The sequence below is a fragment of the Bidens hawaiensis genome, unplaced genomic scaffold, assembly GCF_021521415.1.
Source record: "Bidens hawaiensis isolate Kalapana, Puna unplaced genomic scaffold, B.hawaiensis_p1.1 tig00001721_1, whole genome shotgun sequence".
NCBI lineage: Eukaryota > Viridiplantae > Streptophyta > Magnoliopsida > Asterales > Asteraceae > Bidens > Bidens hawaiensis.
The window spans coordinates 22,968-38,110 of NW_027491098.1; the positions used below are offsets into that span (position 1 = coordinate 22,968).

General features: G+C 34.9%; 2 protein-coding genes across 3 annotated transcripts; one reads left to right on the plus strand and one right to left on the minus strand.

The window, feature by feature from the left end:
- Positions 1-471: 471 nt before the first annotated feature.
- Positions 472-5,976, minus strand: LOC143595657 (uncharacterized). Of its 2 annotated transcripts, none has more exons than XM_077074625.1 (11): positions 5,630-5,976; positions 4,519-4,697; positions 4,200-4,422; positions 3,966-4,107; positions 3,676-3,873; positions 2,209-2,340; positions 1,984-2,112; positions 1,501-1,895; positions 1,215-1,431; positions 930-1,120; positions 472-839 (listed from the first exon to the last, which is right to left on the minus strand). In XM_077074625.1, exons 1-11 carry the CDS (start codon positions 5,974-5,976, stop codon positions 662-664), a joined length of 2,331 nt encoding a protein of 776 aa, XP_076930740.1. In that variant the 3' UTR covers positions 472-661. The 2 variants fall into 2 exon arrangements, with proteins under 2 accessions (XP_076930740.1, XP_076930747.1); XM_077074632.1 differs by having other exon boundaries at positions 3,966-4,095; positions 5,630-5,955.
- Positions 5,977-9,546: 3,570 nt separating this feature from the next.
- LOC143595673 (protein LATE ELONGATED HYPOCOTYL-like) lies at positions 9,547-14,905 on the plus strand. Its single transcript, XM_077074637.1, has 8 exons — positions 9,547-9,660; positions 9,731-9,785; positions 9,865-9,988; positions 10,750-10,861; positions 10,969-11,030; positions 11,774-11,983; positions 12,064-13,161; positions 14,479-14,905. The coding sequence occupies exons 3-8, from the start codon at positions 9,944-9,946 to the stop codon at positions 14,746-14,748; spliced, it is 1,797 nt and encodes a 598-aa protein (XP_076930752.1). The 5' UTR covers positions 9,547-9,660; positions 9,731-9,785; positions 9,865-9,943; the 3' UTR covers positions 14,749-14,905.
- The last annotated feature ends 238 nt before the right edge of the window (positions 14,906-15,143 follow it).

Consider the following 15,143-nt stretch of genomic DNA (forward strand, 5'->3'; position numbering starts at 1 on the left):
GCCTGCATACTTTTTTTCAAGAAAAGATTCCGGTTTTGATTATCATTTTGAATCTTGATAACATATATCGACTCGAATGCTGTAAATTATTTATGAATTTGAATTACAGGTTTTGACTATTGTGGTGTTTAAGATGTCATTTCAAAAGCATTTGATGTAGAACTTGTACCATTAGCTTTAATAAGGGGTGGTAGGCCATGGCCAGCAAACCTTGTTTGCCATTTACACATGCCTTTGATCATTGAAGTATCACTTACCATATGCTATTGACTTGCATGATATGATTGATATATAATCATATTGGAACAAATAATGATCATCAAATTACAACATCATCAACACTTTTATAATAAGTGGCTGTTTAAAGGTATGTTTCTTTAATGATTAGTCAATTAAAATAATTGATAATTATGTACTTATCTCAATACAACACGCACTATGGGTTAAAAAGAATGGTACAAAGTGAAAACAAAAAACTAATGGAGACATGTTTGACAACCTTTTATTTTTATGGTTATAGTACACTGGCTTAAAAAAGCAGCTTTTACATGGTGACAAAGTTGAGTTGACCAACTCATCATAAAGCTTTCACAACTTTTTGTAAAGCAAAACCATAACACTAGAATGTACATACAAAATTGACCTCCAATAGAAACATTATCTAGGAATCTATCATCTTCAAGAGAAAAGCAGCCTCCAATGCAGACTCTTTACACTGTAAATATCTGTTTTCTTCAACTATATCCGTTGTTAAATTGAGAACTAGAGGATGATCTGGATTATAAATAGTGCGGTCACGTACACGTGCGACCCATTTTGTGGCCTCCCATACTCCAAATCTGAAAACAAAAGAAAATAATTTATGTTTTTAAAAGAGTTAATATCATTATAAAAAAAAACCAACAAATTTTCTTATGTTGAAATTTAACCTTGTATTGAAAGATGAGGTGACCAAAACAGCTGGATAAAGAACACCCTTTTGAATATTCTCATAAGGAGAATATTCTCTAATGGCTTCAAAATCTTCTTTGTCTCCAGGGTACCCAAACTCTTCATAGTCAACAGGAGTAAGTGGTAAAATGGGGCTGAAAAGAGTGTTCACCGGGTCCAAAAACGGAACCTAATAAAACACAAAACAATTTAACCTTAAAAAGTGACTGTTTGTTGTAAACATGCATCTAATGAAACATTAAAGTGTGCATTCAATGATGTACCTTTAGAATAACAGCACGAAATAAATCTGGACGGATATTAATAGTCGAAGCAACTAAAAGTCCTCCGGCACTATATCCCCAACCCGCAAGTTTGTTTTCGTGCACGATCTGGTTTTCAACAAGAAACTTTGCACACGAAATATAATCGTTGACAGAATTACGTTTTTTAGTGCGTTGACCGTCTTCATGCCATTTCTTTCCTCTACCACCTCCACCCCTAAGAAGCAAAACATAAAAAATGTGATCTATATTTTATATTAATATGAGTAAACCATGTAACACGAACCGAACATCAGAATATGCAATAACCCAACCGCGGTCGAGAAGGCTTTTTAACTCGCTACGCCATCTTTTGTCTAGTAATTCACCATAAGCACCGTGCCCGTGAAGTAACCCGGGATTTTGACCGTTTTTTCTTCGCTTATGGGAATAAACGACAGTTAAAGGAACGGTAACTCCATCGGTAGAAATAACTTCGTGTTCTTCACAAGCATAAAACTCAGAAAGATCATTCCAAGGGTTATTATTTTCTGCATTGGCTTCACTATTGTTGACTTGTATATTCACACCAGAAGAAACTGTACCATACAAAACACGGGTCCTTTCATGAAGCAATTTATGTTGTTGAATAATTTCCCACTTACCGCTTGATAAATCATAATCAACCACTGCATCAGGCATCTGAAAAAAGACTAGGAAAGCATCATAGTTGTGTTTTAACTTTTAATTCATGCTTTCAGCTAGGAGTAACAAACTAACAATGACATACCACAGGTGATGAAATTGTAAACCGCATGATTGATGAATAAAAGTCATAATTTGTTCCAGGTGAGATCTGGGAAACAGATTCTGGAAGAGGTAGAAAATTGGGATATAAGTCTTTGAGATGAACTGCATCCTGTTACACACAGAGTAAATAAGAAAACATATTATGAAATATCAATTATCATCAAACATTCAAATCTATAAAAGAACGTTTTTGGAGCATAAATACCTTACTGCTAGTCATAGGCAGTGCAACTGAACAAAGTCTATATCTTCCACCCTCTCGAATGATAAGTACCAAATGCGAGTTACTAAAGTCAACATCCTCGATGATGAAGTCTTTGTCATCAATAAATACATTCTACAACCAAAACGTAAAAAGAAAGAAAATACAATTACACACCAAACCACCTCAAGTTCAAATACATGAACAATGTGAAAGATATTCACAAAAAAACGGCACATTTGTGTTGCTTAAGAGGTAGCAAGGTTGACTTGCTATTTATTACAAACTAGTAAGTTTTTTTTCTGTGCCACAAGGCAAAACAATGTGGTGGGAAAATTTTGTACATGTATATCAACAATCTGACCTATCAAAGCACGCGCGAAAGCCATTTAGGGTATCGAAAAATACTTTATTTTGAGTACAACTTCTTTTATTTAATTTTGTCAGAATATTGAGAAAATGAATCAAACATGGTGATGTATATCTACAATCTGACCTATCAAAGCATGTGTGTCGAGTTTATGATACCAAAAAATACTTATTGAGTACTACTTCGTTTTTAATACAATTTATATCGGAATGTTGAGAAAAACATAGATGTGATTTAAAATTTTATTAAAAAATAACATAGAAAATTTATTAGAGAAAAATTAAAATAAAATGGGTTTAAGATGTATGTTATTCATAGTATAATGGGTGATTAAAACTTTGGGAAAAAAACCTAAAGCCTACCATTCATGTAAACGATTTTCCATATATATAATGGATCAACTTAGATTATGTTTCTATCTTGGGTCAAATGAAAAAGTAGCTTTAAAATAAATGAATTAACAGGTCGAAAGCCACAGACTCTTAGTTTTAGTGCATAAAATATCCTAAATCATTTCAATCAAAAAGTCAATCTTTTGTAATCATACGTTTAAAACACTCATCATCATCATCATCGTACTCATTATATCCTACCAATAGCAAAGCTATGGAAGGGTTTGAGGAGGGTAAGATGTAGACAACCTTACCTCTACCCCATAGGGATAGAGAGGCTGCTTCCGGTGAGATCCCCGGCTCGATAATAATTTTGCATCAAGCCTTGGACATAAGACACATAGCACTCGATCATCGGGACACCGGCCGATTGGTGCATGTACCCTTGTCTTTCGGCTATCAACACCACCACATGATGCCTGATTAACCTTCCGCCACTTTTAACGTTATTTTCACGAGATTAGTAAAATAACATCAAAATTAGTGCAATTTCACTTTTGCCCACCCGAGGGTTCACACATATATACATTATACGTTTAAAACACTAATTATTTAAGAAAAATAAAAAAGGTAAATTTCAGAACAAACAATGTTTTGGGTCAAGACAAACCGACACATTTCTACCCATAATAAACATTACCCATTTTGACCCTTACCCAACCCGTCTAGTTTGCCACCTTTAGTATAACTCATCCATCTGACACTAACCTCCCACTTTCTAGGACCATAATTGTGCAGAGGGCTACGAAGAAGATAATGAAAATCCACAGACTGCCCGCATCTGTCAGCATTGGTGAAAAGATAAAGATAGCCTTGATGATGTTCAATAATGCAATGTGCACACGCCTCACACTCCCACACGAGTGTCAAACCAGATAAAGGATCTGCTGCATTAATCAGATAGACCTAAAAAACAATTGCACTTCAGCTGCTTGTTGAAAGAATGACATGTGCACAAACAAAAGTCAACAAAGACTTGAAAAGAGAGTTCAGAGTACCTTTGAATATGTGGTTGAAGATATATTTACAGTCACAAAGTTAAAATCTTTAGTATGTCTAATGTTAATATGCACGTTTTCTCCTGGTTCTTCTAAGAGCATCACATCTTCATCCTTGGATCCGAGCATGCTACAATATAATCTAAATCACATAATAAAGAAAAAAGGGTCATGCTTATATACATTATACATAATAAATTAACAATCATTTTAACATAAATATAATAAGCCAACCTGTAAGGCTTCTTGTTTTGATCAGTGACAACATATAGCAGCGCTTGGCCCCCTTTCGCCCACGCCACATTACAAACCCAATCGGCTTGTGGCTTACTACAAAGCAAGCCCAAATTCAAGTCCCGAATGCATAATTTGAAGAAATCATTGTCCTTGTCATACATAGTGTATGCTATATATCTATGATCAGGTGAAACTTCTGATAACTCCTCATATGCATAACCTATTAAGTAACGTTTTCCAACGTTAAACCGAGACTAATAACTAATAAACCATAAAGACGAGTTGAAAGTCCGAAACAATATGAAATTGCAGTTACCTCCAAATCTTTCTGCTTCTTGATTATAATCAATAAGCTTCTGTTCAATTCTCTTACCAGAAGTGAAATCAAATCCAGCAGTTGGACTTTTGTGTGAAATGAACTCATCATTAAGACCAGCTAATCTTCTACAAAGTACAGGGTATTGTTTCGCTTCCTCAACTCTCCTATAATACAACCTGAATTCCACCTCCAAATTGCAAAAGAAAAACTAATATGATTCCATTTCAAAAACAAAATCTAACCAACACATAAAAGAAAAGAGTCCGATTTTGTCTGAACACAAATATACAAAATGAAAGAACATTGTGATACTGCGAATAGGGGTGTTCCCAGTCCAGTCTGGTTTTGACAGTTTGCCGGTTTGGTCCGGGCTTTTTAGCACGGAATCGTACCATTCGATCTTCAAAAGTTAAGTAAAATGCAAGATTTTTTTTTTAAATCTATACCTTTTAAATAGTGTAAAAAGGTTCACAAGAATAAAGTGAAAATAAAACATTAATAGCATAGTTGGTTAAATTAACAATCTATACATATTATAATTGGTTGATTACCATACACGAAAAAAATATATTTTTTTATAAAATCAACTTTTCTTTAGAATTCCTGCCAGTTCAGTTTTGACGGTTCATTCAAAACCATACACCGAGCCATTAAACTCGGTTTTCCAAACCGTAAACTAAACCCGTTCACTCCTAAACCGGCAGATTTAGCTCGGTTTGGATGGTTTTTGAACACCCCCAACTGTGATTAAAACAGTCAAGCAACAAATATACACTAAGCTAAGCTAATATTTGGTGTACACTAGCCACTAGTTTGTCCTACCCGACACAACCTGAAAATCATGTTTGACATTTAAACCCAAAGACAACACAAGTGGTTGCCATAAATACGAACCCGAATTATTTTACTTTTTTTATTTAGTTTTCACAAATTAATACTTTAAAGTTACAATTTTTATTATAAAATCTTATGTCAAATTCTCTTCTAAATTTTACAAAATATTGGCATAAAATAAAATACCAAATGAGTTCAATTTTCGGTTTGAGCCCGAAAATTGAGCCGAACCCGTTTACACTAAACCCGAACCCAAGGAATAAAAAAGATTTACCAGGGACCCCAGCGGAATGGTGGAGTGGAAAGGTGAGACGACATTCGAGACGCCATCTCCGATTGAAGCTTGGACTGAAGGCGAACGGTGTCGTTTAAAACAGCTTCAGCATACTTCTCTTCTTGCTCAACGTACACATCCATGTGACGCATCGCCACTTTATCGTTCAGGCTCGACATCCAGCTGTGCGGATCGTCCCACGTGTGGTCATGGAGTGTGAATGTGGCAGACTTTTGCGGTGGTTTTGGGGGTTTTGGCGGTGGTGGGTTATGGGGTTTGTGGTGGATGGCGGCGAAGGAGATAGTAAGAGGGTGTAATCGCCGGTGGTGGTGCCGGAGATGGTGCATCGTGACGACGGAGGAGGGTTTCTAGGGTTTAAGGGTTTTTTAAAAGGTAACTAGGTGAAAACCCGCCGAGTTTACGGGGGCGGCAACAAAAATCTGTTGTTATCGGTTAGGTTCGTACCGAGATAACATTAAACACAAGTTAGTAAACATCTGGAGTATTAGTGATTCTTATGACATATAACCGTCGAGGTGAAGTCGGGACCTAAAAGATTGAATGAAACAGGACATACATAAGTACATTCCTTATGAATTTCAAGGTGCCCTCTTTTATTAGGAATTACGAAATTCATCTTTCAAGAGGAAGTATACACTCAAAAATTTCACATTTCATTTATGTCATAACTGAATGAATAATTCATAAATCCTAAATAAAAAGAATAAGGAAGACAAAAACAATAAAGTTTTGCTTGATCTTTACCGGAAACTTGAGTAAGGAGTATATCTTTTTGGAGTTTTCTAGAACCTGAAAGCGAGAACTCCTTTCTTTTTCTTTTTTTTCTTTATTTGACCTACTTTAGCCAGATGAAATGAAACTTACACGTTCGATTTTGAGGGGGAACATATTTAAAAACAACGTTTATTCGGTTAGTAAAACATGGTTGCTGCAGCGGCGAGTTGACACAAATTTGATCGGTATCACCAATCAAATTTAAAACAAAAAAATAGTTCCGTCAAGATAACATTTTTAAAACAAAACCCCGGACATTACGACGACGAGCCGATGCAAATTCCATTGGTATTTATTAGGTTCATTACATGTACGAGAACCAAACATAAAAAATAATTTTGTTAGATTATCGTATAGTTAAACAAAACAATATGAAAAAGAAATAAAACTTACATGACAAAAAAACCAATAATAAAACCTACTACAAGACATGATAACTAACAAAAAAAAATTAAGTTGTTAACGTTAAGACTTGAACTTGGACAAACATGATCAAGAGAGTTATAAAAGTCAACCAAAGTCATTAAACCAAATAGGTAGATTGAATTATGATTGAAAATAATTATTTTAAAGGCCAAAACAATAGCATTCAAAACCTTGTGACAACAAACTTTGTTTTTTATGTATGTATATAATATCAGTCCCTCTAGTATTACTACTTTGCATTTGTTTTGTATTCATTTGTTCTTTGTGTAATGTTTATTACTCTATTACTTATGCGGCCTAACCTTGTAGGAGGCTTAAAACAAAACAATAATTCGGGGTCTTTTCAAACTTTATTGTTACAAAGCAAAACAACTAACCACAAATATGTTTGTTTTTTCAAATAACTTAAGAGTCATTTTCATCAATATGTTTTTTGTCCAACTTTAGTCTAAATTGCTCTGCTTTGAGTTTACTTTCTCTAGAGACAATCTTGCTTATGTCTATTTATGGTGTAATGCTTATTTGAACAAAATCATTGTTGCTAAGGTTTATTCCCAAAACTTGGATTTTGACTCCATCGCCACTTGTAATTTTGGACTCCAATGCTTTTGATATCTTTATTTATTTTCATGTTCATTTATTTTTTATTCTATTCGTTGCAAAATTTGGTACAAAAGTGTTCACCTTCTACAGTTTTTGGTACAAGTAGCAAAATGAAGACCTTTTATTTTCATACCTAAGGCATGTTTACTAGCATAATTTTATTTACTGGAGTGCTAATTAATTCGGTTTGATGGACCTGAACCTGTTCATTTCCATGACTCGTACTAGCTCGAACTTAGACGGCCAGTTTTTAGGCAGACCCTAACCCATTCAACAAAGTTTATTAGAAATAAATTTTAGAAGAAAAAGAACAATAAGATAAAATAATCAGTAGTGAACACTGTAAATGGAATTTAAAGTTCAGTATTTGAAATATAATTTGATGTGTTGAATAAAACCAAAGCCTGAAAATATTTGTTGTTTTTTATGGTCCAGGTTATTGGAATAATTTTGGGCAAAAAGAGCTCGACGTTTATATTTTTCATTTTTAGCGATCCTAAAAACTTAAAAAGAAGACAGAATAAATAAAACAAATACACTTGGGCCTACTGTGATGCTGCTTGGGCTTCAGCCCAAATTCAGATATAGAAAGTAGAAACTATATGATTTATATGTACAAAATTGTAACAAGTTGTATTCAAGATCTTCAAATGGAAAACAATTAATATATTCATGAAACTTGCCGACACGAGTTGGGAAACCGAAGCTCCGCATAAAAGAAAATCATGCAACAATGATTCGATTAATATTGTAGGGTAGGAATTAATATTTCTACTACTTTTTTTTGATGTAACCCAGCCCACTTATATCTCAAATAACGATCACGCAAAACTCAGTTTAATGAAGACATCTTATAGTACAGTACCAATTTAATATATTATAATCAACATAATAAATATTTACTACGCTACTGGATGTGTCATTGTTTTCAATATTGATAAGTTTATTATTTCATATTAAAATTTATTTTTTTGGTAGACTTGTCATTTCAAATAAAAGGATCCAATTACAATAAAGAGGCAGGTAAGCGGGCAACAAGCTGCGCCGCCACCCTCTTTTGAATGGCAAAACCGATCCTACTGAAAATAAAATTATCGTTCTTTGGCGTCGTTGAGTTACTGTGCACGACCCGCTGAACTCTTTTTAGAAACGTAGCAGCATCGGGAGCAAGAGACCCAAATGTATCAAAAGCAAAAAAGGAATGAAGGCGTGTTGATTCTCCACACACGCCTTCTCGTGCTTAGCAATTTTTCTGCTTCTACCTTTAACACGGCCTGCCTAACAACAAACCGGTGTCCCTAAGCCCGACAAGAGGGGACACCCCAGTAGATTTGACACTGCCACATATTAAGGAGAACACGTTATACAGTTAAACACAATAGAGGGCTACATATAAAGTTAAGGTTTCAAAAATATTTTTACCAAAAATTATTGTCTTATTGAATAGGTTTGTGTGTCACCATTTTTGTTGCATCCATTCACCTAGCTTTCTACACAACAAGTATTCAAGGATTTGCGAATATGGTAAATGTCTATTGAACTGTTCTAAACGAAGCAGTCAGTAATAACTATCTAAACACTTTGGTTCACTGGTCGGTTTTATTGACGATTTAGCATTTAGCAATTCATTCGGGTTTCGAACTTGAAAGCCAATGTGTAAATTGAACAAGTACTCTTAACTTTTATAATCATATCACTTTTTTGTTATAAAAAGGAACCATTTTAACTTATGAACATTTAGAATCAATTTAAAAACTATTTTAAAACTTGGCAGCCTTGAAATGCAACTTTTGAAAATAAAAGGATCAATACCGTAATCCCATTAAATTATCATTTGATTGGACATTTGGACAGTGCGATATATTTTTTTCTTTTGGATTAAAATTAAAATGAAAATGAAAATGAAAATGAATAAAGAACACGAGGCGTCTAGTAGCATCCGAAAGACTTGTGGCTGAGATTTGATCCAATTGTACGACCAAACTAAACACCAAAACATAAAGTGCAAGTCCCACCACTAGGATCACGCCACTTGTCACTCTCTCCAATCGATGCCAACCTCTAATTTATTTTTCCAAATAATAAAAAATCAAAACTTGTGGCTCAGATTCACCCTTGTTTTCTCCATTCATTCATTGATCCACCAGATTTGTGCCCTCTAATGAATCTTGTACATACTGATCACAACTTCAACTCATGACAAGTATGTATTCTTTACTGCTTCAGTTTCTATATCTATCTAGGGTTTGTAATAATTGATAATAATATCTTTTAAAGGTTTTGGATCTAATATGTGAAGCTGGTTTTGGTGGTTAGGATTCTACTGTTTCAGGTTCAATTTTAAGTAAACCCAGTTAGTTAATTAATTAATACTTATGGGGTTTGTTACAGTTATTGTTATTTTGCACTAGTGTTAGCTTATTATTAGGTTTATTTGATTTGGTGGTTGGAATTGGAAGATAAGAGGGATGAAACAAGGTTGTTAGATAGATGGATTCCAACTCCTTGGCCTCCGGGGAGACACTTAACATTAAGGTTGGTTATTATTTATGATTTTGTTTCAAAGTTATGTTATTTGTCTGTAAACGAATTGAGCCGAACCGAACTGAACAAAGCCTTGCTCATGTTCGTTCGCTTAAAATTAAACTTGTTCACGAACGGTTCAGGAACGCTAACTGAACGGAAAATCTTGTTTGTGTTCGTTTGTTAAGGAATTGAAGTTGTTCACGAACGCAAACGAACATATACTGTTTAAGAAAAAAAAAGAGCAATATTCTTAATCCATAACATTAGACATAATCACCTTAATTAAATTAAAATTAAACACTTTAGATAATAATAATCATATACATAAATACATAATCATCCCCCAATCTTCGGTTTTACTCTAAAAATCAACGAAACACCAGTTAGATTTGTTGTCAGTTGAAGCAAGACTTTATAAAACAAACCGTTAACGAAACAAACTGAACATAAACAATAGAATAATAAAATTTAAATGTTAGGTTGGTTATTACAAATAAAATATTATAAAAATATACAACAAACCTTTCACTAGCGAACATAAACAAAACGAACATAAATGAACACATTACAGAACGCTCACGAATGCAAATGAATGTACGCGAGCTCTGTTCATGTTCTTTCATTTAACTAAACAAACAAAATATCTTGTTCGTGTTTGTTCATTTATTAAATGAACTTCCCGCCGACCTGTTCGCCAAATGTTCGGTTCGTTTACAGCCATAGATGTTATGTTATGTTATGTTATGGTAATTGAATTAAATTTGTTACAGACAAGAAAACCGTATACGATAACGAAACAACGTGAACGATGGACGGAAGACGAGCATAATCGTTTTTTAGAAGCTTTGAAACTATATGGGCGAGCTTGGCAACGGATAGAAAGTACCTAGGGTTTTTGATTGATGCTTTTGTTTTACCTGGAGTCTTACCATCTTTGGATGATGATGATGATATTTATCTTATGTATGTATTACTACCTTTAATTGCAGAACACATAGGAACGAAGACAGCAGTGCAAATCAGAAGTCATGCGCAGAAGTTCTTTACAAAGGTCATTGCTTTCTTTCGCGTAGTCATCAGTTTATCATGAGATTTGTCTCAAATACAACATAACAGATTTCACTTATTTTAATTTATGTTCTGCTTTTAAAATTGCTGTGTTTAAAAGATCTTTTTCTTACCCATTGCCATATATTATTTGCTCAAGATGTTGAAAGTTGTTTATCCAACAGCAGTTAAAGAATACAATTATGCTACTTAAAAATTGGGTAGTTTAGGATGTATATAAAAAAATTAGTTTATGAAGGATTAGGAAGGAATGATTCAAAAAAAAAGGGTCAGAAGGAAGGATAGAGTCACATATCCCGTTATCCCCCCTCCCCTCATCTCTTCCATGTTATCACTTCTAGGGGTGTAAACAGCCGACCCTAGTAAGCTCAGCTCGTTTCGAGCTATATTATAAAGCTCAACTTGTTTATCATTTGTTAGTTAACTTATATGCATTTTTAGTTAACTTTAATATATGTTTCTCTATTATAATTTTTAATATGTAACATACTATATATTATTTAGTTATTTTATCATAATTTTATATATAATAATTTTTAAACTCGATTCGAGCTTTAGCGATCCACTCTTGAGTAGCTCAGCTTGTTTACACCCCTAGTCCCTAACCCTATATATGTGTGTGTACATGTGTATACATGTATGTATACGTGTGTATTGAAAATTGTGTCGTATACGTGTCAGTTAATATGGGTTTTGTTTAATATATGTTCCTTATTATTGTTATAGTTGGAAAAGGAGGCTATTGCTAATGGAATTCCAATAAGCCAAGCTCTTGATGTGGAAATTCCTCCTCCACGCCCTAAAAGGAAACCGAATTATCCTTATCCTAGAAAACCCGACCCCAAAAGTCATACACAGGTGGCACAAAAAGACGAGAAACAAACTTTAGTTTCTTCTCTACAATCATTAGACCTGGAGGCAAAACCTCCCACTGAGGTATATAGCTTTTATGCATATATTAACTTACTGTATGCATGTACTTATGTTTTTCTTCATTCGGTTTATATCCATACCAGAAAACAAGTGAGGAAGTTCAAAATGTTACTGTTGAAGAAGCTCCATTGTTAGAAAACGAAAATTCCATACCGAATGAATCTTCCATCACCAATGAAACCAAAAAGCATCAAAAACCAGATCAAGATGACATTAGGCACACAAACATTTCTTCTACTAGCTCATTATTTGAGAGCTCACATGATATACAGGGTGTGCGAACGTGCCCGAGGCACGTTCCTGTGCAAGTTGTAGATTTGAATCAAGAAATCATGATAAAAACTAGCATCCCCACAGAACCACCACTTCATGAATCAAATGCTAATAATTTGGAACAACTTTATGAACACGCTAACCTGTCAGTTAACGTATCAGCAACATCTGAAACTATTGGCCATCATAATAATGCTACCTTCCATCCTTATTTCGCCCCGTTTAGTGATAATCAAGACAGTTACAGATCGTTTCTCCATGTTTCATCTACAATCCCTAGCCTCATTGTTTCATCTCTGTTACAGAATCCTGCAGCCCATGCAGCAGCAAGCTATGCTGCTAAATTTTGGCATCCGGAAGCTTCGTCTACAGATTCTTATTCTAGAGATCATTTGAACCCTAGCATGACAGCCATTGCTGCTGCAACAGTAGCAGCTGCAACCGCGTGGTGGTCGGCTCATGGTCTGCTTCCTGTTTGTACTCCTTTTTACCAAGGCGGCTATTCTTGTGCATTTGGGACACTAGGAGATGGAAATTTGGTCAATAAGGCTCCTTCAGAAGGTGTTTTGCGTGAAGAGAAGATGGATGCACATAAGATTGAATCGGCTGATGATCTGTCTTCATCAGAGGACTCTGAAAAAAATTTAAACATTGAAGTAATTCCAGTTGATACGAATGAAACCGCACCCGTGGAGGATTCAAGCAAGTTGACTGGTATTGGAAAACAAGTTGACCGGTCATCATGTGGTTCTAACACCACTTCCAGCAGTGAAATTGACACAAATGTTTTAGAGAAGGACGGGAAAGAAACGGAAGAAACTAAAGTAGAAGATGTTAAAGAGCCTATTTCCCGTAGGGGTAGAAACACCATAACACCTAACGAGTCTTGGAAGGAGGTCTCCGAAGAGGCAAGTCATTTTTATTCATGTCAATGTCTATGTTTTTATTAAGCCTGGCCTTGGTTTAAAAAAAGCGTTAGGCGAGGCGAGGCGTTTTGGTTCAAAAATCCGAAGCGCTAGGCGCGAAGCAAGAGCTTCACGTATATGAGTCGCTCAATATAAAAATTAATTATACATGACATATTTTACTTGAAAATCAATCATAAAGATAAAACATATTTGTAAAACTAAACATGAATACTTAATACATAGGTTAAACGTTATAAAAACATACTTAGATATTGCAAAACACTTTATTTCTTAGAGTAAAAAGTAAAAGGTATAGTAAAAAGTAATAATGAAGAAAAATACCTCTTGAGTCATAAACATATGTGTAATAATTAGGTGAGTTTGAACCGATTTAAAAGATGGGAGTAATAACTGAGGAGAAGATAAACTTGAAACGTCTAGAAGGTTGACATTTGGAGAAGATAAACTTTGAATATGAAAATTAAAGAGTGGTTTGAATTAAAGATAGAGTGATAAATATATATAATACGGCTGGGTAATGTTTTATGGATGAGCCCAGCGCTAATATTTTAAGCAGATGGACCCAAACAATTACATTTTCAATCTAATTTAGACTGCATCACATGAGGCGCTGCCTCAAACGCTTCACACCTCACCCGCTAATGCGCTGCCTCAAGGCACCTCTTGTATTTTCTCGCCTTACGTAAAATAAGGCATTTTCAAAAACGCCTTGAGCGCCTCACGCCTGAGGCGCGCCCTTTTAAACCAAGAGCCTGGCAAACTTTTTTTTTTTTTTGGGGGGGGGGGGGAATGCGAGTTTGGGTCATAACGCATGCGTTCCGTTCAAAATGGGTTGTTTAAAAGATTTTCAATTTGGTTCAAGTAAACAGGTTTTGACCGAAATTGAGCCAAGCCAAAACAGGTTCCGACAAACCAACTTGCTCATTGATAACTGACATAAAATGATGGTTCAATTATCAGGGCTTGGATTAACTGATCGTTTGCTGTTGGTTTCGGTTAAGCATGCAATAACCGACATCAGCAACATCAAACAAATCAGATGAGTTGGTTAATTGACCTGAAACCGAACCAGAACCATGTCATAAACCGATTAACCAAAACCAATTAACTGAAAACTGAGTGATTAATACAAACCAGTGACCAAAACTTTCGGTTTCTAACCCGTTTGACCCTTTTTAAGTAAAATTTTATAATTTAAGGTGACCCAAATCAACCAATTCTTTGTTGAACTGGTCATGATTGCCACCTATAATTTTTATCATATTAACATGTATATGCTTATGTGTTGACTTACAGGGGCGACTTGCTTTTCAAGCACTCTTCACCAGAAAAGTACTGCCACAAAGCTTTTCTGATATTCATACAGTAGCCGAGAAGGGTCAACCGAACATGATCAACATTAGTGAGTTGGACCGAACCAGATTGAGTCATCGTCATACAGGATTCAAACCATACAAGAGGTGTTCAATTGAGGCTAAAGAAAGCAGCAAGATTGCAGGTGCAGGTAATCAGAGTGACGAAAAAGGTCCAAAGAGAATGCGGGTGGCAACAGAGGCGTCGACTTGATCAATACAGTAAGTTGTTGTGTGTTGTATATTATGTTGTTAGGCTAATCCTAAACCTCACGAAACTTTTGTCGTGTAGTTTCTGGTTGATACAGAAAGCTTAACTACTATGTAGAACTTTTGGAACATGCATATATTGAGCATCAACTTTTAATTAATTTCATGAACCATTTTATCATTATGAACTCTCTTTTGATATATATTTATGGCCATCATTTAAAGTGTGGATTCCTTTGTAATAAGTGAAAAGGAGATTCTTTTACTTTTGGAAGGTGTGCACTCTCTTAGTAAGAAAAACCTATTTTTTAAGAAAACCAAAAAATCATTTATGGTACCATTAAATTTTTTGTTCAAGAGCATACAAAATGGCCCAACTCGTCAAGATCATCACCGATT